The sequence below is a fragment of the Eublepharis macularius genome, chromosome 3 (genome assembly GCF_028583425.1).
Source record: "Eublepharis macularius isolate TG4126 chromosome 3, MPM_Emac_v1.0, whole genome shotgun sequence".
Lineage (NCBI taxonomy): Eukaryota > Metazoa > Chordata > Lepidosauria > Squamata > Eublepharidae > Eublepharis > Eublepharis macularius.
In genome coordinates this window covers 144,618,086-144,642,528 of record NC_072792.1, presented here as the reverse complement: position 1 = coordinate 144,642,528, position 24,443 = coordinate 144,618,086, and the positions used below count along the sequence as shown (strand labels likewise).

The window sequence follows — 24,443 nt, the reverse complement described above, 5'->3', positions numbered from 1 at the left end:
CTTGCCGAATGAAACCAGGAACAAAGAATATGAATAGAAAATGACATCAAGCTTCTCATCTGACATTATTCAGAATAAGTTGTGATCCCACTGTCATTAAAGCAAGCGCAGGCAACTCCAGTAAAAGTAATGAGCCTTTTCTCGGGTTTATTTTTTAACAAATGTTTTTAGTCCAAGTGACAAGGAATAATACTTATACAAAAAAAAACACCAAGTCACATAGTGCACTGCATAAATAAATAAGGGTTTTAAAAGTCAGTTGTATACATGTGTGTGTGTGTGTGTGTGTGTGTATACAGAGTAATCAAATTAGAAATTAAACAGTGTAGTGGGTATTCCTTCTATATGTATAAAAACAATCCTGATGTCAGTTCACAGGAATTAAGAAGCCGATGGCTGGTTAGTGGCCTTTTTGCAACAAACCAGGATACCAAAAGTTTAAAGGGATATAGCATAGAGGAGGGAACATAGTTATAAACAACAACATAATCTTAAACTATATGGAAATACCATAGTAGCTAAATCTATGAAGAAGGCTGCATTGATTCATTCCCTAAAGAGTCACAATATATATACTGCCAAAGTTCATATAATCACATTTTCTTTCTCCTTCTCTTATGCTGTTCTTGCTCTCTTTTTTGAGAATCAGCTTTATACGAGAAAAAAATCCAGTATCTTAAGGTAAGACAAACTGAAATTTTAAGGGTTTTAAAAAAAGGTTTAAACACTTATTAAAATGTTTCTGATATCTAGCGAGAAAAAGCTGTTCCTGGTCATTTGGCCTCCAAAAGTCTTTTAACTTGAACAGCTGCAGACCACTTGATTTCCATTGGCAAGAAACATGCACTCTGTAAAACAGATACCCTTCTAATTAAAAGGAAGTTGGGGGGGGGGCAGGGGACAGGAAAATCAGAGGCTTGAGCAGCAATTTAAAATATCTTGTTATGCTACACGGTATGCTTTTAATAGTGTAAATTCCTTCCTGTTAGTACGTGCAGCCCAGATGAAGAGGGCAGCAGCCATGAACTGCAAAGGGGCAGAGACACAGGCTAGACAGAAGGACCAGCCAAACTGGCCTTGCACACCCTCAGGAGGGGAAAGCTTCTGGTGGAGCAGCTCAATTCCAGCAACGTAGCAGCCGACGGAACCGAGCGTGCACAAACCTGGAGAGGAAACAACATACCATGGGTCAGGCAATAGCACCAGATTCTCGGCCCTTGGCAAAGCAAACAGATGAACTGTGCAAGAGGAACTCACCTGCTAGGAAGTGGAGGACTCCAGTGGCAATGGCAGGATAGAGACTGCGACAAGCACAAGCACAAAGGCCAATAAGAGCCCCAAAACACATCAGGCCAAGGCTGACAAAGGGCAGGAGGAACTGTAAACGCCACAAGTCTGAAATAAATAAGAATAATTCAAGATTGGTAATTCTGATACTCCAGTTCCAGTTATTTATTAAGGCATTTATGCCTCACCTTTCCTCATGACTCAATTCAGCTTGCAAGACATAATTAAAAGCATCCAACTAACAATACAACCACAATTCACTCCCAATTTAATGAAATACCTGCAACTTACACTGCATTAAAAGCTGTGGATAATAAAATAGCCTTACAATGCCTACTGAACTTTTCCAAGGACAGGGCCCATCCACTGAGTGGGAGAGATTACTGAGAAATCACAGGCCTAGTAGATGCCGGGTGGGCTTCCTTTAGTAAGAGAACATCCAGAAGGTGGCATGCTGAAGACAATAGCTGACACGCAGAGACATATGGGGAGTGACGTATTCCCACACTGTATTTTAGGGAACTCTTGCTACCTCTATATGCAAAAAGCCACAGTCTCCATGACAACAGAAGGAAATTCAACCTGAATTCCAGAAGTGACGGCTTTCAGACTCAGATGGATGGCCCGATTTGCAGCCTGCGGGGTGGTGGCAGAGCACAAGGAATGGTGGCCGCCATGTTTCGGTCTCCCAGGGTTCCCTGGGAAGCTCCGTCACCCAATAAAGTTTTAATTCCCTGGCCAGCCAATTGGATCTGGATGGGAAGGGGGCAGGATGAGCATCGGACCTAAGGAGCGCAGCTTTCCCTCAGGTCCAGTGGGCAGGCTTTAAAAGGGGATGCCTGCCCCTGCCCCTGAGCCGTTTTGTGGATCTTGTGGCATTTTTGCATTGGGATCAGATTCCTTTGGGGGGAGATGAGGACTGCATGCTCAATCTCCCCATTAAAGGGAGTCCCAAAAGGAATCTTGGGGTGAGTCATGGTGGTGCATGCCCAGCTTGGGGACTGTCGGGGCATATTCACTCCCAGGTGGTGGGGGATTCACACAGGGGTGTACACCCACATGATATCTCACAGACTGCCACTCCTTGGTTCCCCCCCCTCAGCTGGGGTCTGAGGGATCGGGGGGGTCATTGGCTGGCATGTGGGTCAGCCAATGCTTCAGATCTGACCCCTATGCTTCACCAATGCTCCTTTCAGCTGTAATTTCAATAAAGTTGTGGCCTTCTTTACACCAGTCAATTGTGTTGGGTGGTTTTGTTGCCGTGCCCTCCTCCTTTCCAGTGCCCTTCAGTGCTGGGCTTCAAACTTATTTGCAGCAGAGCGCAAGAAATGTATCTTTTCGTCTGTGCTAAGAATGACAGTACAAAAATAACATTTGCTCAAATTCCTAAGCAACTCTGTAATGCTACCTTCTCAAAGTTACTTTTCCTCTTCTAAACAAACTACTTACAGGTACGGTTCAGGTCACTGCCACTGTTATGATTCCCAGGTTCCTTGTACTTTTCCATGAACTGGTCTGAAAGGGAAAAACTGATGCACTTTGTCACTGTCTCACCTTTCAGAAAGAAAAGAAATAATCTCAGTTAGGGTTTCATTTGATTTACTATCATTTATTCATTATCAGATTAGCTAAAAGGTGGTTTTCTATCCTCTACCTGACAATACTCCAAGCCCACTTGATCTTTAATTCAGATATAGGCAGAGCTGGGCAAAATGCACACTTGAATAATATGAACACAAAATAGTCCCTTTAACAAAGTCAAGTATGAAATAAAAAATGCTATACCTGAGAAACATTTTGAATACAAGAAAGACTCTGTGACACTTTAAAGAATAACAGGCCTATTGCTATAGATATATAAGGTTTGATTCAACAGAGCTTTAGCATAAGCTAAAGGCAAACTCCAGGTACACAAGGGAGGAGAAGGTATCTTCTGACCACGGCTAATGAGAGCAGGAAACTAGGCATCTAACTTTCTATAGCCACACATTAGTTTGGGGGCTTAGGAAATTGGACAAGGTGTTGCCAGGGGACAAAAGTGGTATACCTGTGTGTGCACGCAGAGGGAATCTTTGTTTGGGGGGTCTGCAGTGGCTCTCAGCAGCCTTCCCTCAGTTTGTTACCAATTGCCTGCCATAGTACCCCCTTGCAACATATCAAATTATACTCCCACCCACCCACCCCGGGGTTTCAGGAATGGCGAGGGGTGCAGAGGAGTGTGGAGCAGGATGGAGATAAAAAACAGAATTCCACTCACAGGTGTTAAGATCTAAGCCAGGGTCTTAAAAAAATCAATCATTTAATAAAATATTTGCATTGCCAGTTTAAAAAAAACCTCACGTTAACTGACAAATGTATGTGTAAACCAGGGCATTTTTCAGCAGGAACGCAGTGGATCGGAGTTCCAGCACCTCTTGAAAATATTCATGTGCCCAGTGGCCCTGTCCCCCCGATCTCCAGAGAGAGATCAGTTCCCCTCATTTTCATCTTCAGAGTTCCACCACCTTTTTCCTCAGAAAAAAAGCCCTGGCACAAACATATTAAAACATTAAAAAGGCAAAAAGATAGCCCTAAATCCATTTCTGCTGCACACACTCAAATGTTTCAGTTCAAATATAACAGCTTTCTCTTTAAAACTGCCAAAGCAAGAACCCTTTGAACCTCCTCTGGGAAACTATTCCATAGAACGAATGCCACAGCAGAGAAGGAACGTGCTCAAGCTCAAGCAAATCTAAGGGATTTCAGGGACAGGATGCTCAAGATGAATACAGAAATATTTGTGGCAACCCAATATTTCCAAATTAAAAATTTAAATATATTAAACTTCAAATATTTCATTTCTGGATACCAGCATGAAATTTTAGAGCATAGTTGGATACCACTCTTGCTTTGAAAATTAGCTGGGAGAAACTCTCAGAAATGATTAGGTCAGCTGTGACGATATCATCAAAATGGCTGCCACACTACATTCTTTAAACATCTGATGAACTAATTGATCAATGTTAATGTGTAAGGTCTTGTTTGAAAGGTAATGCATTTACTGCAAATATAATATTTTTAAAAATTATTTGCATGTGAACAGAGATTAGATCTATTTTTCTTAAAAATTATTTCCATCTCTTATTACCACAATCTCTCCTGCATTATCATTTATATTTTAGTGCATATTTATATTAATTCTCCATCCAGGGTTCACCATACCATGAACACTGTTATTACTATTCTCAAAAACATTAATCCGAGACAGACACTGGTCATAACAGCTGACCAACCAGTGCATACTATTGCTATGCAAATTCAGCGAAGACATCCTGAGTTATATGGGCAAGACCAGTTCTTCATGCTAGGTGGCCTCCACATAGAAACGGCTGTAATCTCAATAATTAGAACATGATTACCAGGAAGTGGTTGGATTGATAGCCTATTAGTCAGGAGTTATCACACGCATCATCTTGGAGTTTGAAGAAGTCACTAACTTGAATCATGAAGCTGCATCTTCTGAAAATAAATACCATGAAGACAGCAATTCATTTGCCAAATGCCTCCAGAAACACAAACTGTGAAGGCCTTTTAAGAACAGGGTAACCCATTTCAAGATAAAGAACTGACTACCGTGAACAGCAGAAGAATAGTTATGAATGATGCATTGCTCAAATCCGCCATGGATGCCCACAAGAGAGGACAAGCACAGTACTCAGTATACATCAAAGATTGTTTAACATTGGGAGAAATATCGATACAAGATGTCTTCAAATGGAATAATCTTCCATTATTTATCATTAAGAAAGCTATCATCAAGTCCAAAGATAAACATAAGTTAGCAGACCTGAGAAGTGGTTCTAGCGTATTCTGTCAACTGTATGTAGCCAGTCAAACCAGAGATGGAGAAATGGAAGATTTTTTTTTCTCATGAAAACAGCCCATATCCACCTTCCATTTCAGAATTTGGAAACGTTTGACTTCCATCTAGTAAATCTTGATATTATTTCCTGTGCTCAAAAAGCATGCAAGTCTAGCAGCCGAGCTTCTTCACAACAAGAAGCATCTACCTTTGCTGTTGATGGAGCTGCTCTTGTTCATATGTTAGTGCCAAGAACTTGTACAACATTTCAACAGTATAGTGCCTGTGTTGTAGTACTGTATGTAGAGATGTGGATGAAAACAGTAAGTTGAGTGGATATTGTGTCTGACCAATATTTGAAGGACAGTTTGAAATCACAAACATGTCAGTCTAGAGGCTGTGGAAAAAAAGTAGCAAAGAAACCTAAAGACCCCTAGCAATTCCCAAAAATTCTTGACTCAAGATAAAGATGAAAATAAAAACATCTTTTCAGCCTGCTTGCAAAAGATCTGAGTGCAGTACAAATACCTAGAAAGCGTTATGTACATAAAAAGATAACATCAGGTGATACAGTATAGCTTCCATTTTGCCATCATCGCATGAGGAAGCAGATATACATCTTCTTTTGCACACACAAGAGGCAGCTAAGCAAGGACACAACAAAGTTATCATCAAAACAGTGGATTCAGACATAGTTATGATAGCATTGTTTGAGTTTCCATACATTACAATCAAAGAATTATGGACAGAGTATGGAACTGGGAACCAATTACAGTATCCACCTATTTCTGAGCTATACCAGATCTGTGATACACCAGACCTAATTCCATTTTTCCATGCCTTCACATGGTGTGTTGTTTCATTCTTTTCTGGTACTGGAAAGAAACATGCCTGGAAGACACGGCTGTCATTTTGCGCGATGTTGATTCAGTTTTCCAAGAATATTCAGACATCATAACAGTAATACATGATAGCCCATCTTTTGCTGTACTTTGGCACTTTGTGGTGTTAATGTATCATACTATTAGCACATCAGGCACAAAGGATACTTTTCTGAAAAATTAATAGAACCATTGAAAATGTCCCACCAATGTCAGATGCGATGATGCTACACTTAAAATGCATGGTTTTTCAATGTAACATTTGGAGAAATTGCTTGACTACCAAACCCCAAAAACATGATCTGTGCAAATGGGGATGGAAGAAAGATGAATTAATCTACATACCGTTATGGACAACACTTCTGCATGTGAGCAAACAATGCCAAGAGTTAGCGCCTGGTGAGTATAAGGAATGGTATAGTAAGTGTTGTCTTTTTTTTTTTTTTGAAAAATTTTTATTGGGTTAGAATCCATTATTTCCACATTTACATTCAATTTTCCCCAATTTTTTCATCTCTAACCCCCTCCCTTTCCCCCCCCTTTTTGTTGACTTCCAACAGCTTTCCAACCCTTTGTCCCCTTTCCCTTACTTTTATTAGCTTCCTCTATCTAAAACAAATATATATTCTCCATTATTCTAAGCAGTACATCCTTAACTATTTTTAACATTATATGCCCAAACTGTAAGCCTTTGTTTCCATCTTGGATAAACAATTTATCCCAATTTTTCAATTTCAGGTATTTCTATATATCATAAACCATATAGATCATACATTCGTTTATATCAAACAATTTGACTTATTCTCTATATATATTACTCATTCTATCTTTTTATAATAGTTCTATATATCTCTCCTCACGTAGTCAATCAATTTGACCCATCTATATCTTCAGACATTCAGTTTGGTACAAAACTTGTCAGAAAAAAAAGAAAATATTGTTAGTTAATCGCTCCTTATATTTAGTCCTTATAATTAATTATTTTCTCTATGTTCTGTTTGTTAACCTATATATATCTATATATATGTCAATCTATTAATCTGACTGCTTATTAATTCACATTTATCTCTTCTCCCCCCGGTAAAGTCTCCCCCCTCTACTTCAATACTTCAGTAGTTCTCAAACTGCCACAGTTTTCCTCCCACCTCCCATTTCTTCTCCAGGTATTGTTTCAGCTTCTCCCAGTCTGTGTTGAACTGCCCTGAGTCCAGATCTCTCAATTTTCTTGTCATCTTGTCCATTTCAGCCATATACAGCAATTTGTAAGTCCAATCTTCAATAGTTGGCACTTCTTGTACTTTCCATTTTTGCGCATACAAAAGTCTAGCTGCTGCTGTCATATAAAATATCAACGTCCTGTGTTGGGCTGGAATTCCCTCCATTCCCAAGTTCAGTAGCAGGAGTTCTGGGTTCTTATTAATTTGAAATTGTAAAATTTCACTCATTTCTCTTATTATTTCCCCCCAGTACTGCCTGGCTACCTCACACGACCACCACATATGATAGAGGGAGCCCTCATGCTTCTTACATTTCCAGCATTTATTAGAAGTATTCAAATTCCCTAGCGCAATCTTCTTTGGTGTCATGTACCAACGATAGATCATTTTATAAATGTTCTCTTTGATATTAATACATGTCGTTGTCTTCATTGTAGTTTTCCACAAGTATTCCCATGCCTCCATTGTTATTTCTTTATTAAAGTTTATAGCCCATTTCACCATTTGTGTTTTAACTATCTCATCCTCGGTATACCACTTCAACAGTACTTGGTATACCTTGGATATTCTTTTCTTATCTTCTTTAAGAAGGGTCTGCTCTAGTTCCGAATTCTCTATTCGTATACCTCCCTTTACAGAGTCCGAATTATATAAGTCTCTGATCTGTCCATACTGGAACCAATCGTAGTTAGGTGATAGTTCCTCTTGTGTCTTTATTCTAAGTTTGGATGCTTCAGTTTTAGTTATTTCTTTATACGTTAAACATTGTTGTTCATTATCAACAGCTCTCGGGTCTATCACCTCATATGGAACCACCCACAAAGGGGTTCCTTCTTGTAGATAAATTCTGTACTTCTTCCAGATTATGTATAGACTTCTCCGAACAAAGTGATGCAGGAACATCGAGTTGACCTTTACTTTGTCATGCCATAAATATGCGTGCCATCCAAATATTTTTTTATATCCCTCTAGGGCTAATAGTTTCTTGTTCTTTAATGTCATCCATTCTTTCAACCAAACTAGGCAGATTGCATCATGATAAAGTCTCAGATTGGGCAGTTGCATTCCGCCTCTTTCCTTTGCATCTTGTAAAACTTTCACTTTCACTCGAGGCTTCTTGCCTGCCCAAACAAAATCTGATATTTTCCTCTGCCATTTTTCAAATTGTTTGGAGTCTCTGATGATTGGTATTGTCTGTAGCAAAAACATTACTCTTGGTAACACATTCATCTTAACTGCTGCAATCCTGCCCAACCATGACAAATTCAATCTATTCCATTTAATCAAGTCTCTCTCTATCTGAGTCCATAGTTTTTCATAATTGTTTTTGAATAGATCTATGTTCTTTGCAGTTAATTCGACTCCCAAATATTTCACTTTACTTGTTACTTCACAATCCGTTGTTTCCATTAACAATTGTTGTTTCTGCTTAGTCATATTTTTGCATAATATCTTTGACTTCTTTTTGTTAATGAAGAAACCTGCCAAGTCTCCAAACTCCTTGATCTTATCTATCACTCTTGGCATGTTCTCCAATGGGTCCTCTACAATTAACATTATGTCATCCGCAAATGCTCTGACCTTGTATGAATAGTCCTTTATTTTTATTCCACGAATTTCATCATCTTGACGTATTTGTATCATCAGAATCTCCAATACTAAAATGAACAACAATGGAGATAACGGGCAACCTTGTCTTGTTCCTTTACTTATCGTCAATTTCTTGGTCAATTCATCATTCACCACAATTGCTGCAGTCTGGTCTCTATAAATTTCCTTAATTGCTCTGATGAATCTTTCTCCCAATTGTAGCTTTTCCATAGTGGCAAACATAAAGTCCCAGTTTAAATTGTCAAACGCTTTTTCAGCGTCAACAAAGAAGAAACCAACCTCTTTGTCACAACGCTTGTCATAATATTCAATAGCATTGATCACTGTCCTTAAGTTGTCTCTTATTTGTCTGTCTGGCAAAAAGCCTGCTTGTTCCTCCTCTATGACTTCCGAGAGCCACCCCTTCAATCTCTCCGCCAATATCTTCGCAAAAATTTTATAGTCATTGTTGAGTAGCGATATAGGTCTATAATTTTTCACATTAGTCAGGTCTTGGCCCTCTTTTGGGATCAATGATATATTCGCTTCACTCCAAGTTTCTGGAATCCTTTGATCCCTTAAAACCCCATTCATCACCTCTTTTAGGAATGGTGCCAGTTCATTAGCCATTGTCTTATAGAATTTAGCCGTAAGTCCATCTGGCCCTGGCGCCTTTCCTAGATTTGCAGATTGTATTGCCTTACTTATTTCCTCGTCAGTTACTTCACTATTCAACTTATTTCTCCAAGCTTCCGAGATTTCTGGAAGTTTGGTTTTCTCCAAATATGACGCTATTGATTCTTTGTTTACTTCTTTTTTATTATACAGCTTAGCGTAAAATTTATAAAAGGCTCTACTAATGGTAGCCTGCTCCAAATACGTTTTGTTATCTTCGCAAATTTTATTTATTATCTTCTTTTCCCTTTTCTTCTTCAATTGCCATGCCAGGTACTTCCCAGGTTTATTAGCACCCTCAAACGCTTTTTGATTCAGTCTTTTGAGATTCCACTCCAATTCTTTATTGCTCATTGCTGTTAGCTGTTCTTGAAGTATTTTAATTTCCTGGTATACCTTCTTTTTCCCTGGTCTCTTTTTTAGCTGTATTTCTTTGGCTTTTATTTTCTCCTCAATCTCTTGTCTTTTCTCCTCTTTCTTCTTTCTTGCTCTACCATTTAAGTCCATTAGTATGCCCCTTACAACCGCCTTGTAAGCATCCCAAACTTTATTGGTTGGTACTTCTTTATTCACGTTGTATTGTATAAAAAACTTTGTCTCTCTTCTCAGTATTTCCATATTCTCTCTTTCCTGTAACAAGTCCTCATTTATTCTCCATGCTTTCCTTTTTCTCTTTTTTCCAAATTTCCACATAATTGGGTTGTGATCTGAGCCTACCATAGGCATTATTTCTACCTCCTTAGTCCATAATGCTAAGTCTTTTGAGGCCCAGATCATATCAATTCTTGATAATGTAGAATGCCTTGCAGAATAAAAAGTAAACTGTCTGCTTTTAGGATATTCTCTCCTCCATACATCTTCAAGAGTCTCTTGTTGAATCAACTCAAAAAAAAGCTTTGGTAATAGTCCTCTTTTCTTTTGTGCCGTTGTAGTCTTTTTGTCTAGTTCCAAGTCTGTCACTCCATTGAAGTCTCCAGCAAGAATTATCTGGTTGTATGCAAGATCGTCTAAATGCTTCCTTAAATCCTCAAAGAAGCTTTCTTTTGCACCGTTAGGTGCATAAAGTCCGACTACCAACACTCTCTTTAAATTCCAAATACATTCCACTGCTACAAATCTAGCTTCCACATCTCTCATAACAAATTTTGGCTGTAGCTCCTCTTTTATGTACAACACCACTCCTCTTTTTTTCTTGTTGGAGGCCGCTACATATTCTTTGCCCAATTTTCCAGATTTTAAATATTTTACATATTTATAGTAAGTATAGTATAGGTATAGTAAGTGTTGTCGTAAGACTCCAATGTACTCTTTTGTGTGTTTGTGAAGGTCACGGCTCAAGAATGTATAGCTATTGAACATTCCAACCCACTCACCCCCCAAATCAAACTCTTAATTTTTTAGAACAGGTTGTGCCAAGTAAGCTTATAAAAATGCTTTAACATTTTAACATTGTGGCATCATTGAATAATACCACAACTGTTGCAATTTCAAAACCATCAGCATTTTTAAAAGTGTGCAAAATCAATCAGTGTAATCTGTTTGATAGTTTTCCGTATGTATCACTCTGAAAATGCCACTTTGAGATCTCAGCATATTAGAGTTGTCGTTTACATGACATGATTTTATGCTTCTTTCTTACTTCTTACTTGATGTTGAACTACGACTGTTCCTTTAGAAATATTGCATTCATTGTATGGCCATACACACAGACATTGTGCTAATTTGCATCTTTGATATTATTTTTATAACATACATAAGAAAAGAACAACCCCCCATCTTATCTAATGTTAACATGCAAATAAATGAAAACTACTAATCTTGTGGTATAGCTGCTATTACACTTTTTTTTAGAGTATTCCGTTAATCAAACAAGACCTCTTACATTAAAATCAATTAATTTGTTCATGAGATATTAAAAGATAAAGAATGTAGTATGGTGGCCATTTTGATGATGCCATCACAACAGACCTAATCATTTCTCAGCTGATTTTCAAAGCAAAAGTATCCAACCATGCCCTAAAATTTCATGCTGGCATCAGGAAGTGAAATATTTATGCTTGTTTCATGCACTCGACAGGTACAGGCATCATACACTTTTTGACTAATGAGTGTTCAGCATTCCATAATTTCTTTCAAATAATACATACCTCCAACTATCTGCTCTGATAGCAGTTCTTAAACCTAGCAAATAATTTTTAAAACTTAAGAAGCCATTTTAATTAGACTTGTTAAAATTCTTCAGGGGCCAAGTAATTAATGTTATAGCTTTCAGACCAAGCCATACTTAGGTAAGACAAGCAATTGCTTAAAAGATACAATTAAGGATCACTTTTAGCATAACTTGTCTTATAAGGAAAAGTAACAGCCTTCTCTAAATAGCAAATATGGGTCGCTGATCATATCATGCATAGTAACTGATTGCATTCCCTTGCATTTTGCCCACAGTTTAAAATTTTCTTTCCACACCACAGAGATCCACCAAAACAGTAAGGTTTTGTAGGGTGGTAGAGAGACAATGCATTAAACGAGTGATTTATTCACCAATGCTTGGTGTTCAACCAACCTGTCAGAAAGAGATTTGCAAGAGGAAGTTTGCTCAAACGTAGCAAAGTATATTTAGTGAGAAAAGGGAAGCCTAAAAATCTTTCAAAAAAACACCACCACCCTACTGTGGCTGGTTTTTCTTCAATATGACAGATATTTATTGCACCTCCCCACAAAATTCAAAAATAACCAGATATGGTAGGGCAGGGTCTTTGTTAGAATGTATGCTGGCCTTCCTCCTTAGAGGAAGGGCAGGATAAACATGCAAGAGGTAAGAATAGAAACAGTGGCAAGCGTTTGAGTGCCACTGTTAACACCATAGGTCGGTAGCCTGACACTGCCTGTTGGATTACTGCTGTCTTTAGGATTAAACTGGCTGTCTTATCAAGAAACTGGGAGAAACCCTAATCCTATAGCTTCTTCACAGGTCAATTTCAGTACAGGACTAGAAGCCATTGCTTCTACAAAGCTGCCTGGAGTCCAGCAGTGCAACCCTATGCCATCTCACATTTAAACCAGTGGGCTCAGACAGAAGGAATTCTGCACATGACTCCATGGCAAGAGTTTTTCTGAACTGTGTTTGTTCCACAGCGTATGAGAGCTCCTCCAGAACTAGAGGCGCCAAATACAGACACCATCAACCAACCACAGGAGCAGACGAGCCTTGAAAAGAATTCTATTCTGTTGTAGTGGTTTTAATTGGGGGAAGCTAACTAAAACATGGGTGCAGCACAGGTGGAATGGAGTTTTCAGCTCTACTTTCTGTGTTTGCATTTAAAACCTGCCCATTTCCCCATACTCCAGTCAAAAGAAGAGATTCCCCCACCTTAGCTTTTTAATTATAATCTCTGTAATTGAATTTAGCTCTAGTGGCTGAAGAATAAAACAGAAAACACAGGCCACTGCAGGCTGGTTTAAGTCAATGCGGGAAATGGATCTGGTAATGTAACATAAACCATGGTTGTGCATTTCTAGATAAAACTCTGTACTTCCTCAGTAACCCAACTGATTATGGTCCCAGAGCACAATTAGAATACTGGACCACTGTTCCGGGTAACTGGCTGAGCTTAAATGTGTTGAACCAACATGGTACCAAACAGCAGTTAATTTGAAGCTCAGTGATGACCTAATTGGGAACACCACAGAGAAGCATGTTTACCTGGAGAATTGTACCAGTAAGAGTTTTCAGTCGTTGTGATGCACCTCCTCCATAGCCCAATGGTGCCGTTCCACTGAAAAAGCGCATCCATGTATGTCTTTTCATCTGCATCTTCAGAACTGAATTCTTCCCAAGAAGCCTTGTTAGGTTCACTGTTATTTTCAGGAGGTGATGGATTGCGGTACTCATACCAGAAGTCTGTGCCAATTGAGGCTGCCATGTAGATGGTGGAGATAAGGCTGAGCACACAGGCAATCACCAAAGCAGTGGCAAAACGATTATCCATCATGCTATCTCAACTACTGTTGATAATGGGAGGGGAAGGGGGGAAGAGAAATAGTTAGACAGTGAACAATAAAAGCATAAGTCCAATGAGGGTTAATGTACTTCCAGCTATCCCTCAGCCAAACATTTCCAAAAGTCACATGATCTTTCCCCACTTGCAATGTGTATATAATTCAATGCGCAAATACCAAAGCAGCACGTCTTCCTTTATCATTCTGGCCACTAAAAACAAACTACATTGAAAATTAGAATATATGACACTGAGGAACACAGAATGTCAATAAAGAGCACACAAAGGTCATCACCTATCAATACTGCTTAATTAAATCATGTCCCTCAGGAAATTTGGAACATGCATGTAGTAAAGCCAGCCAGGATAAATAATCTTTCCTTTGGGGCTAATAACTCAGCAGAGCCACTGATCAAACCACTCACCCTATGACACAGGAAGAAGCAACAGACTTGTATTATGCTCCTCAGACAGGTTTGTCCTGGTGGTACCCTCACCTAGGATTATTTGACAACAGTTAGGTGCTGGCTTCTTCTGTGGCAGACTCTGTAATGGCTTATGAGAATGGGTGCGGCAGGTACCTCCACTTGCCACATTCAGGAAGGTGTTTAAGACCGTTTTGATCCAGTGAGCATTTGGCAGAGGGCAAACTGGCTGGGTTTTTAACTATATGTTTTAAGTGGTATATTGGTTTCAACTAGTTGCTTAAAATCTCTGCATCCTTACAGTTTTTGCTGTTCTTTCAGCTGCCTTGACTTTGCAAAGTGTGATATAAGATATTTTAAATAAATACATACAAAAATATGTATTTTGTAACCGGCTAAATTCTTGTGCTTATCTATAAAGCTTTGTCATACTATTCAAGTATAAAACTGTACGCTTTCAAAATAATACTAAGTATTGGATTAATTGCTATCTATTGAAACACGCAAGTTGCATGGAACAAAAGTGACACAGCTTAGCATTTATATATTGCTTCAAGGTGTTAAAAAACCCTTCACATCGCAGTGGTCCCTGTAAAAACCTTGTTCTAGGTGGGTCAGAATTATCTTCCCTTTGCAGATGAGGGCTTGCCTCCTGGCAAGTTCAGAGCTGCTGAACCAGTGACTTCCCGGCTCACATCCATAGCCACAATATGACACCAGCTCTTTCAGAAGTAGAATGTAGCAAGCCACAGGTAGGCCCATGATAGATATTGAATATTACATCCTCCCATGTTTCAAGCCACACCCTCAAGTACCTACGTTTCCATCCAAGAAGACGAGTTTCAAGTGTCACTCCAGCTTTCTTGGTTCTTCATAATCTCTGACCTGTGGAGCAAGCAAATTGCAAATAAATGCCACACATAGCCCAGCATTAAGATGCCCTAGGAGCAGGATGAGTTCTTTTAAAAGAAAGTGAAAGTGAAGAGCCAAGTGAAAGCTTGAACATTGTCTGGAGCCTGCAAAGGCAATTAAAGGGAGTGCTTGGGAGAGAAGCCTTTGCAAAGCAGCAGGTGGTTAAAGAGATGAGCACATAGATAAAGGGTGGAGGCCGTTGGAGCTTAGCTTAATACCAGAAGAACAGAAGCTGGTGTTACAAACAGGGGAAAATATAGAAGTACCAGTCAGCACATTCGTAATAGACACTAGCAGTGCAATCGTAAACAGAGTTACACCGTTCTAAGTCTATAGAGCTCAATGGGCTTAGAAGGGCATAACTGTAGCCTCTATGTAAAGCCTTTAGGAGAAATTATTCAAAGTTAAAGAACTGGATGTCATCAATATGTAGATGATATCCAGCTCTATATCTTGCAGACGGTTAAGAGCCTGGGGGTTATACTGTTACTAGAGAAGCAAGTAAATACAGCTGTAAAAAAAGCTTTCTCCCAACTCAGACTAGCCTAGAAGATGGCCTTCTGCACATGACTAAGCTGGCCACCTGAATTCTTGCCATGATAACATCAAGACTAGACTACTATAATGCAATCTACATAGGTCTACCTTCAAAGTCGACTAAGAGACTCCAGTTGATACAGAACACTGCAGCTCGATTATTGTCAGGACTGGAGCTAAGCAAACCATGCATATTATTCCCATTCTGCAGTCACTCCCCTGGCTATCCATCAGTTACTAGGCTCATTTCAAAGTTTTGGCTATCAAATACAAAGCCCTTCATGGCCTTGGTCTCTCATATGTTCAGGACCACCTCTTCCCCTATGCTCCAGCATGGCAACTTTGCTCATCTGAACAAGGCCTTCTGCAGGTCACCCTGTACATGGGCAAAATCAACAGCTGCCTGTACATGTGCCAACTTTGAAGAACTGTCTGCCTGAAGAGGTCAGGAAAGTTACCACTCTCTTGGCTTTCTGCAAAGTACATAAAACAGAATGATTCAGGAGGACTTTTTTATACAGACAATAGGACTACGCTGTAAGGATATGGTTTGGAGAGAGGCTTCTGTAACGGGACAGGGACTGCAGACTACACTACTGGGTAGTCTGTCTGTCGATGTAGATTTTTATTTTATTTTATTAATGTCATTTATAGTCCGCCTTTCTCACTGAAACTCAAGGTGGCTTACATAGTGTGAGATTAGGACAAGCAGTATCAAAGACATTTCCGTACAGTGTCAAGGACATTTCCATAGACAATGCCATAGGATAAATAAATACAGTTTACAAAGACATAGCATTTGCAAGGATCCAATACAGAGTTGCAGAATTGCTGAAACAGAACATAATAAGTTCTAGGACTGACATTACACAACATGAAGCAAAGGTAGTATATAGGAGTACAAATTTAAAGCAACAGATAATATGTAAGGTAACATAGTGGTGAAGTTTATGGTCCCTAACTCATTAGAGAAGCATCTGAGACCCCCTCCCTACAATACCGCCCTCCTATCTGAGTAAAAAGCCTTTTTGAATAATTCAGTTTTGTATAATTTGTGGAAAGCCAGGATAGTGGGGGCTCTCCTGACCTCCTCAGGCAGGTCGTTCCATAGAGTAGGGGCTACCACAGAGAAAGTCCCTATTAAGTAGTTTCTGCATTGTTTAGTATGTTGTGTTCAAATTACTTATGTTTGTTTTAAAAAATGTTTCATCTCTGCATTGCTGTATTTGAATTTATGCTTCTTTTCAAATTTCTGCAATGCATACGCAATTGGGTTGTTTATTGAATATCCCAGCTGGTAATCATAATGACTTACTCTGTGAAATCTCCCATGAATTAAAAGGACAATCTGCAGAATGGATCTAGGCAAAACAAAGACAGCCTTCTGAAACCACCAAAGATGGTGGGTTACTTCAAGACCACCATTTTCATGGCTCTTTAAACAATTATATAAGTAAAATTTAATCCCTGAAAATCTGGTTATACCTTGACTTTTCACAACCCACACTGAAATCTATTTTTAATAGTTCCATCATTCTATGCAAAAGTAATATTGTCATTCAACAGAATTATAAGCTAAAGAACCTTCATGGTCTAGTACTTCAGCAAAATATTTGTTCTCCAGATCTCATGGATCATTTTAAAATATGTTTTTATTGTATTGTTAAATATTTTACATATACATTTTAAATGCAGTTTTAATATGTTAAATGTTTTAATGCCTTGATGATTGCTGCCGTAGGGATCCTATTTGGGTGGAAAGGAAGCACAGAAATGCTTTAACTAAATAAATAGTCATCAGACAATGTCAAAATGAAGAAATAAAAGCTGTACAGACGTAGGACTGTCAGGGCTCCTCTGATGCCAGTTGTATGCATATATTAAGCATATCAGACAAAATCCTTTCAAACTGTAGCAGGTTCAACAGTTAAGCATGCTTTTAAACATCATGCTCTCTATAGGCTTGGGAAATGATCATTTCACTGCCAAAACTGAGGATCTGCAAATTCTGAATGAGGAAAAGATGAGCTCTTCAGAGAAACGCATCATCAAGTTTTATACAACAAGTTGTTTGTGTACCAGGGATGTGCTGAGCCATCACCCTAAGTCATCATGTTGTGTATGTTTCACAGGAAATGTCATTATTGTTGTTAGGCAAGAAACAGACTTAGCAGAGCAAAACAGATGATCAAATAAGCAAGCTAAGCTGCATGACAGAGGGACAGATGAAAGCCTAAGTTCACCAGTTGATCTGTTTTGAGGGGAAAAAATCATCCCTCCAATACAGTGATCAAGGCAGAGTAAATTCACCCCACTATGATAGTGAGCTGAAACATACATCCACAGCAGAGGCCGGATGGATGTGTGACGAAGTCATAACAACAGTTTACATTAAGCTTTGTAACAATCCTGTAAGGCTGGACAGTAGTTTTATTGCACACGGAAAGAGACGCCTTGCCTGTGGCCAGCGAGGCAGTTCCTGGCTGAGGTGAGGTCTGAATCAGCGTCTTCTGGAATTATAACCCAACCTCCTAGCCACTATGCTGAATTATGTGATTGCTTCTGGTCACTTTCATGTTCCAGTTTTTCAAGGACTTCACTGCCCCAGGACTGACCCACCATCTAGTAGCCATTGCAGTAGTAAAGACTGTATCTCTGTGCACAGAAAAACCTGAAACCTGAGACAATGATGGGGATCTACCTACATCCAGTATTGTATGAATTTATGTTTTGTTAGATCCTGTACCTGAAAATAGCACAGGTCCCTCAAACCACTGCCACCACCTGTCTATTTTGTTAGTCTTTCAGCACTAGCATACTCACCTTTGGTTGGGGTTGGCTGGTGCTTCTCAGAAAGACTAAATAAAACCAAAATACTAGGGTGAAAGTTGCACACCTTTCTAATACACTAGGAACTATTGATGCACCAAGCTTAGAGCAGATAATATTTAAATATTGGATCCTTTGATTTTTGTTTTTACAATATTAAGCAACTCTTGTTTAAACAGCCTGGGGAAAATCAAATTTGAATGCAAGTACCTGAATCCTTCACTTAACTCTAAAAATGAGTTAACGGCGCTCAGGCAAATACTTTGAGTGAAAGGCTACTTTTCTTTGTAAATCAAGAATTGTGGGAAAATATATTTTTGAGGGCATTCATTATACATTTAACACAATAGTTCATAAACCATCACAATTCTCATGAACGCATGCAACTGTTTTTAGCTGAAAATGCCCAGCATTAGCAGATGTTTATTTTTCTTCCCTACATGAACATCCTCACACACACGTGAACATGAGGAGAAAGAACTTTTTTGGCAGTATTACAACTGCACATAGTATTGCAGAGTTCTCACAATACTTCCCTCCACATGTCAACATGCACAGAGGCGTCATCTTGTTGAGAAACTTAAGTAGACGCTACTGTACAAGCCAGCCCACAGTGTGATTTCAACACAACTTAATTTCAAGCAGTATCTCAATTTAAGCACAATTACTTGGCAATAAACGTAATCTGCCCAGCATTCCTATCATTTACAATTATTTGCAACATCCCTTCACACCCCAACACCTCTTTTATATCACAGAGATTATTTGTTCCTACGAGGGTGACTATCTAACATTACTCTTCTGTAAAGAAAGACTGAAGAACTTAGCTGTTTTAGCAAGGTATTATTTCCACAACAATGTCCTCAGTCCACAGCAGCATTAAGGGTAGATTTTAATTCGTTTGGGAGAGTGGTAAGGAGAAGCAAATTTGGGTTGGTGCAAGTTAATGATGCACATCTTAAACACAATCTATTCCACAATCTTGGTTAAGAAAAACAAATTGAGTAGTCAACACCCAAACAGAGAGCAGCCTAACTGTATCTCTTTTAACTTAAAACAAGCTTAGGTGGAGGATACATAATTCATGAATTTGCACCAGACCATATTCAATCAACCATCTGAATAAAACTTAGGGGATGCAGGAAAGAAGATTACCATCAGACATCTAATGAGTCAGTAAATATATTCTCATGCCTGAAGTCAAGTTTCTGAACCACTAGTCAAGCCAGTTTTACTGGTAAAGTCACGTAATTAAGAAATACATCAAGGGGGAGAAAGTTTCAATTTCTGTTCATCTTGATTTCGGGAACACAAGAGAGGGGTATAAACGCCTGCAACTGATCACGACTGCCGTGAGCTAAGCCGGGTGGCCTTGGGTAAACCATTCCTCTCAGCTCCAGCTCCATTGCAGGGATAACAACAACATTGACTTTGTTCACTGCTCTGAATGGGGCACAAATCTGTTTAGAAGAGTGATATGTAAACATGGTATTATTACTACTTTTTTCTATAGTTCAGTAAAGAGTCCCGACACTGTTTCCCTCCTCTGGTGAATTTTATTAGGATGCCCCTATTGTTACAGCCAGCCTTTACAGCCACAGCAGAAACAACACTTTCTTTGACAAAAGCCAGCATCTGGGATTGTCAGTAGGGTGGAACAGAAAATCCATTCACATTCTGAAGTTTATTTTGCTTACTAATCACATATATCAACAGGAGATCATCACCAGTGAAAGTGTCACCCAAAAAAAGCCTGCAACAGAAATATGTCTTGCAACAGCTTAATTTTTCTCTTATACACAGTCAGGTGGCATTACCGATACCCACTTCACTGTCTCCCCATTCAATTTAAATCCCTCCCTCCCCTTAATTCTATGCAAGTATTTATTTAATTGCATTTATATTAAGTACAAAAATACGATTTTTAAAACGCTGGGAAAGGGTAGGATGGACAAAAAATAAAACTGGCAAGAAAACATCTGGGGCTCTGTCCAACTGCGGAACAGAAACCACAAAACAAGATGTGGCACGGGAGGGGGGCGTGTGGCATGGTGGTGGTGGGGACCCTTATTCTGTTCTTTGGGGACTCTGTATAAAGACTGAGGTGCCCATCCAAATGTAGGTCACAGGGCTCAGGCACCTCCAGGAAGCCCCTTCCCCTGCTCTCCCCCGACCCGGCCAGACCCACCCGTACTCACCTCCCATCCTCCTCCTAACATACACCCCACTCCTCAATGCAGGGCGTCGCTTCCGCCGCCCACCCTCCAGGATCTCTTGGCGTTGAGAAGGGGAAGATGCTTCCTCGGAGACGCTTATTCGCCAAGCCTCCTGGAACTTGTAGTTCCAGCTGCCGAGGAAAGGCGTTTTTCCGTTGTATCCTGGGAACTGTAGTCCCCCGTTCGACGTCCGAGGAAGATGAAACGTAAGCAGAAGGGACAAACTACGGCTCTCCTTCAAAAAAACTGCCTGCTCTTATGGAACGGGGGCTTGTGGGGAAGCAGGATTTTATACTTTTTGCGATTGGCTTGTGAATTGTTTGATTTTAAAAAAACCCTATGAATTAAAATAACAAACACAAGAAACACACATAAGACTACATTATCAGAGGGTTTAACTGTGCCGATATATGATAAATATCCTCCATCTTTTAAAAACGTGTGCTTGGGTTATTTTTATATTTTATTATATTTATTATATTTATTATATTTTAAAACATGTCTGCTCAGTCAGATAAATAAAAAGCGGCTGCTGTACAAGCATGTAAAGCAGGTGACAAGGTATATTTATGTGGCTTAAATATGAACTCTTACAGCATCCTTGTAATGTTCTTCAAAATGAAGAACATTACAAGCATGAACCTATGGATAAATTTTTTCATGAGCACTTTCCAATACGCTAACATCCAGGGTTTGAGCTCAAAAACCTTCCACAAGTGATTAGCTGGACAGCAGTGTAAGTGAACCCTGGCTTAAAAAAAAATCCCGTCACTCAAGAGCAAACTGCTCTCTGGGTGTAAATCTATAACAATGCCCTCTCAGCTCATAAACTGAGATAAGGGTATTTGTGCTGCCCATGAGGAGGGCGATTCAGTGGTAGATTGGGGCACTTCCCCACATTGGGGCCACCCCAACCTCAAGTGAGCCAGTAGCCCTTGCCCCATGCGAAACAGCATCTAGATTCCTGGAAATAGTGGAGGCAGGGATACTTGTTCCAGTGTTGCACTGATATGTAACATTTCTTCCAGTGTGAAACAGGAAGTGATGTCATCATGGTCTAGACGTCACCCAAAACTCTTATCATTAAACCATAGCGTTTAGGTCAAATCCTAGACTATTATCTTGATGCAATGATGTCATGTTTAGATTTGCAATGGAAGTGACACACGCATCAGCACAATGCAGCTGAATGCCCCTATTTTCCCCCCGTTGGCCTATGAAGTGGCCAGGATGTTTCCTGCTATAGTGGGAGACCTGGTCCCTTGCTAACACCACTTCAACCTGGCAGCCCTCACTCTGTGTAAGGTGGGTGTGAGTCATCATAAGTTGGCCCATTGCTGCAAGTTGGCAGCCCCCACCCTAGGCAGAATGAATAGAAGCCTGCACTTCCTTCCATCACTGGGATGGTAGATCTCAGAATCCTTTTCCAGGGCCATTTTTGCATCCTAGTTCACTCCTGTGGTTAGCACTAAAAGACTGTCCAGCAGGGTATTCAGTCTGGGGGATATTATCCTGGAGGGCATTTTATCCTTGGGAACACTCCATGCGTTCCTCTTTACCTGTAGGCTCATCTTACTGTCCCAGGTCGCTGGTGACTAGAGGCACACTAAGCACGGCCACTGTCCAGGAGGTGTGCCTTGCCAGTCCCACTTTTTTTTTAAAAAAAAAATTATTTTTGAATTTTTTAACAATATGCAATAGTAAAAAAAACAAATATATAACCATGTAACTATATAAACAGTATGAATATAAACATGTGCTCAAGACAGCGTATCAATTGCCTTGGCAGTATTTACAATATTTGTGGTAAAGACAACGAAAGAACATAAAATTTAATAAATTGCTATAACTTTGAGATTGTCAGGTATTGACTTCAAGTATTTGTTTTGCTTTTCCATATAGTCCAGAAAAGGCCACCATTTCTCATAGAAATTGAATTGGAAGTTCTGGTTCTCAGTGGCTGAGATGCGGTCTGTGATTTTCTCCATTGTGAGAAATTCCCATAATTTATTAATCCAAGGCTGTATTGTGAGTGGGACTTTGGATTTCCATGATTTTGTGATTATGGCTTTGGCCGCACTGATCATAATTGAAATCAGATCTTTTCGGATTATGGGGATGGCCTCATTTCCTCACAAATTAAGAAAAACCAGTCCCACTTTTTGCCAGGCAAAATGGTGGGTTACTGGGAACTACAATGTGGAAGGCTGGCATCTGGATCCCATTGGCCAGGCAGCTGCATTCTAACAAACTTATGACAGCTTGTTCCAATAGCCTAAAAGAGGGCAGTCTCTAGCCTCTCCCACAATGATTTCATATTGCGTCAGATATTTGTTTAGGCTGCACTGCAGTTGTATCAATAATGCTGTGGCCTTGTTAAACTCAAGTCATGTTTTGCATGTTCAGGGGCAGAGGCAAGACTGTGGCAGCAGTATACCACTCAACAAATTACTGTTAGACTAGCCTGTGGCTTTTGGGGGCAGGCTGGAAATTGGAAGCATTTGCTTGGAGCATCTGATCCTGGCTAGCCACTTGCATCATATTATCATTTGGCTCTGCTAGAGGCTGACTTGTCTTTCATAACAGAAAGAAACTATAGTGGGAATACCAATAATATAAGATGGTGAATTCCGGGTTGAGAAATTCATAGAGATTTAAGAGGTGGATCCTGGGGAATGGGGAGTTTGGGGAGGGGAGGGACTTCAATGGGGTATAATGCCATGGAGCCCCCGCCCCAAAGCAGCCAGTTTCTCCAGGGAACTAATCTCTGTCATCTGGAGGAAAATTGTAATTCCAGAAGATCTCCAGCTACCTCTTGAAGATTGGTGACCCTACAATAACACTAGCAGTAGAAAAATCCAAGCAGAATTTCTCTTGGCCAATACATTTCAAGTAGGTTTATGAAGAAGGATGCTTTGACTCTTGAAAGCTTATGCCCTGATTATTCTATGGTGCCACTGGACTCAAATCCTTCTGACCTGGTATAAACTTGTGACATGCACATCCTGCACCCCTCCATACCATATCATGAGTAACGACAGGGGGGAAATCCGGAAAATACATAGCTAAACCATATCACAGTAATAGGCTTACAGCTGATATTTCATCCCCCAAACCTCCTTGCTACAGTGCTACACTGAAGTATACCTGTTCCTGCCCCCTTTCTCCCATTGGTCCAGGAGTGGGTCAGTCAGACTCGTGGGAAGTAGCTCCTCCTCTGGTGCAGGGTCGGATTGGCTTTGCAATTCCATGTAGGAGGGGCTCTTCCCTGGACCTCCAGTTTTTTCCGGCCCTGCTCTTGCAGGGTTGTGTTTTGGCTTGCTCGTATAGAGCACAGCAATTTCAAAAAAAAAAAAGAAGAAGAAGAAGAAGAAGACGACGACGACGACGGAGGGGACGGAGGGGCAAGGGAAAAGGGAAGGGAATCTCCCTCCTGACTCGCGCTCTCCCCCCCCCCCCGGATCGAGCCGCAGGGAGCGGCTAGAAAAAGGCGCCAAAAGCGGCGCGCGAAAAAAAGCCGCGGGCGCACGGACGCTGCAGGAGGCCGGGGAAACTGCAAACGGCCGCGGCGACGGTGTTGGCCAGCGCGTCCAGCAGCGTTTTTTTTGCTGGCTCGGCCCGGAAAGCAACCTTGGGTCTCCAGGTGCACGGGCGGCGGCGCTGACAGAGGCACTCTCAGGACTTCGGCAAGGTAGGGAGCTACGTGCCTGGCAGGGGCCGGAGTGGAATAAGGCGAAACCAGCGTGGCTTTAGCCCCTGGAGCCTGCCTAGAGAAGGTGAAACGGGGGTGCTAGGTGGTCCTTTTCCCCCCTGTTTTTTCCTTTGGGGTTGTTTTTTCGCCTTTTCTCTAAGGGCTAGCCCCCCCTCCTTCCCCCGTGCCCTTGATTGATCTCCCTCTCATCAGCCGCCATTTTGTGTTCTCCCCTAGGCGGGAAGATTTTGGCGGGAATGGCCACCAAGGCAGGGCAGAGCGAAGAGGGGACAGCAGAGGGACCCTTAAGCAGCTTGGAGTCTCCTAGCTCACCCTTTTCCCCT

The 24,443-nt window shown here is 40.5% G+C and overlaps 1 protein-coding gene across 1 annotated transcript; it reads right to left on the bottom strand.

Moving 5' to 3' along the window:
* Positions 1-121: 121 nt before the first annotated feature.
* CLDND1 (claudin domain containing 1) lies at positions 122-20,500 on the bottom strand. The gene is made up of 6 exons (XM_054974073.1): positions 20,391-20,500; positions 14,734-14,799; positions 13,195-13,496; positions 2,737-2,841; positions 1,258-1,395; positions 122-1,163 (listed from the first exon to the last, which is right to left on the bottom strand). The coding sequence occupies exons 3-6, from the start codon at positions 13,481-13,483 to the stop codon at positions 943-945; spliced, it is 753 nt and encodes a 250-aa protein (XP_054830048.1). The 5' UTR covers positions 13,484-13,496; positions 14,734-14,799; positions 20,391-20,500; the 3' UTR covers positions 122-942.
* Positions 20,501-24,443: the final 3,943 nt, after the last annotated feature.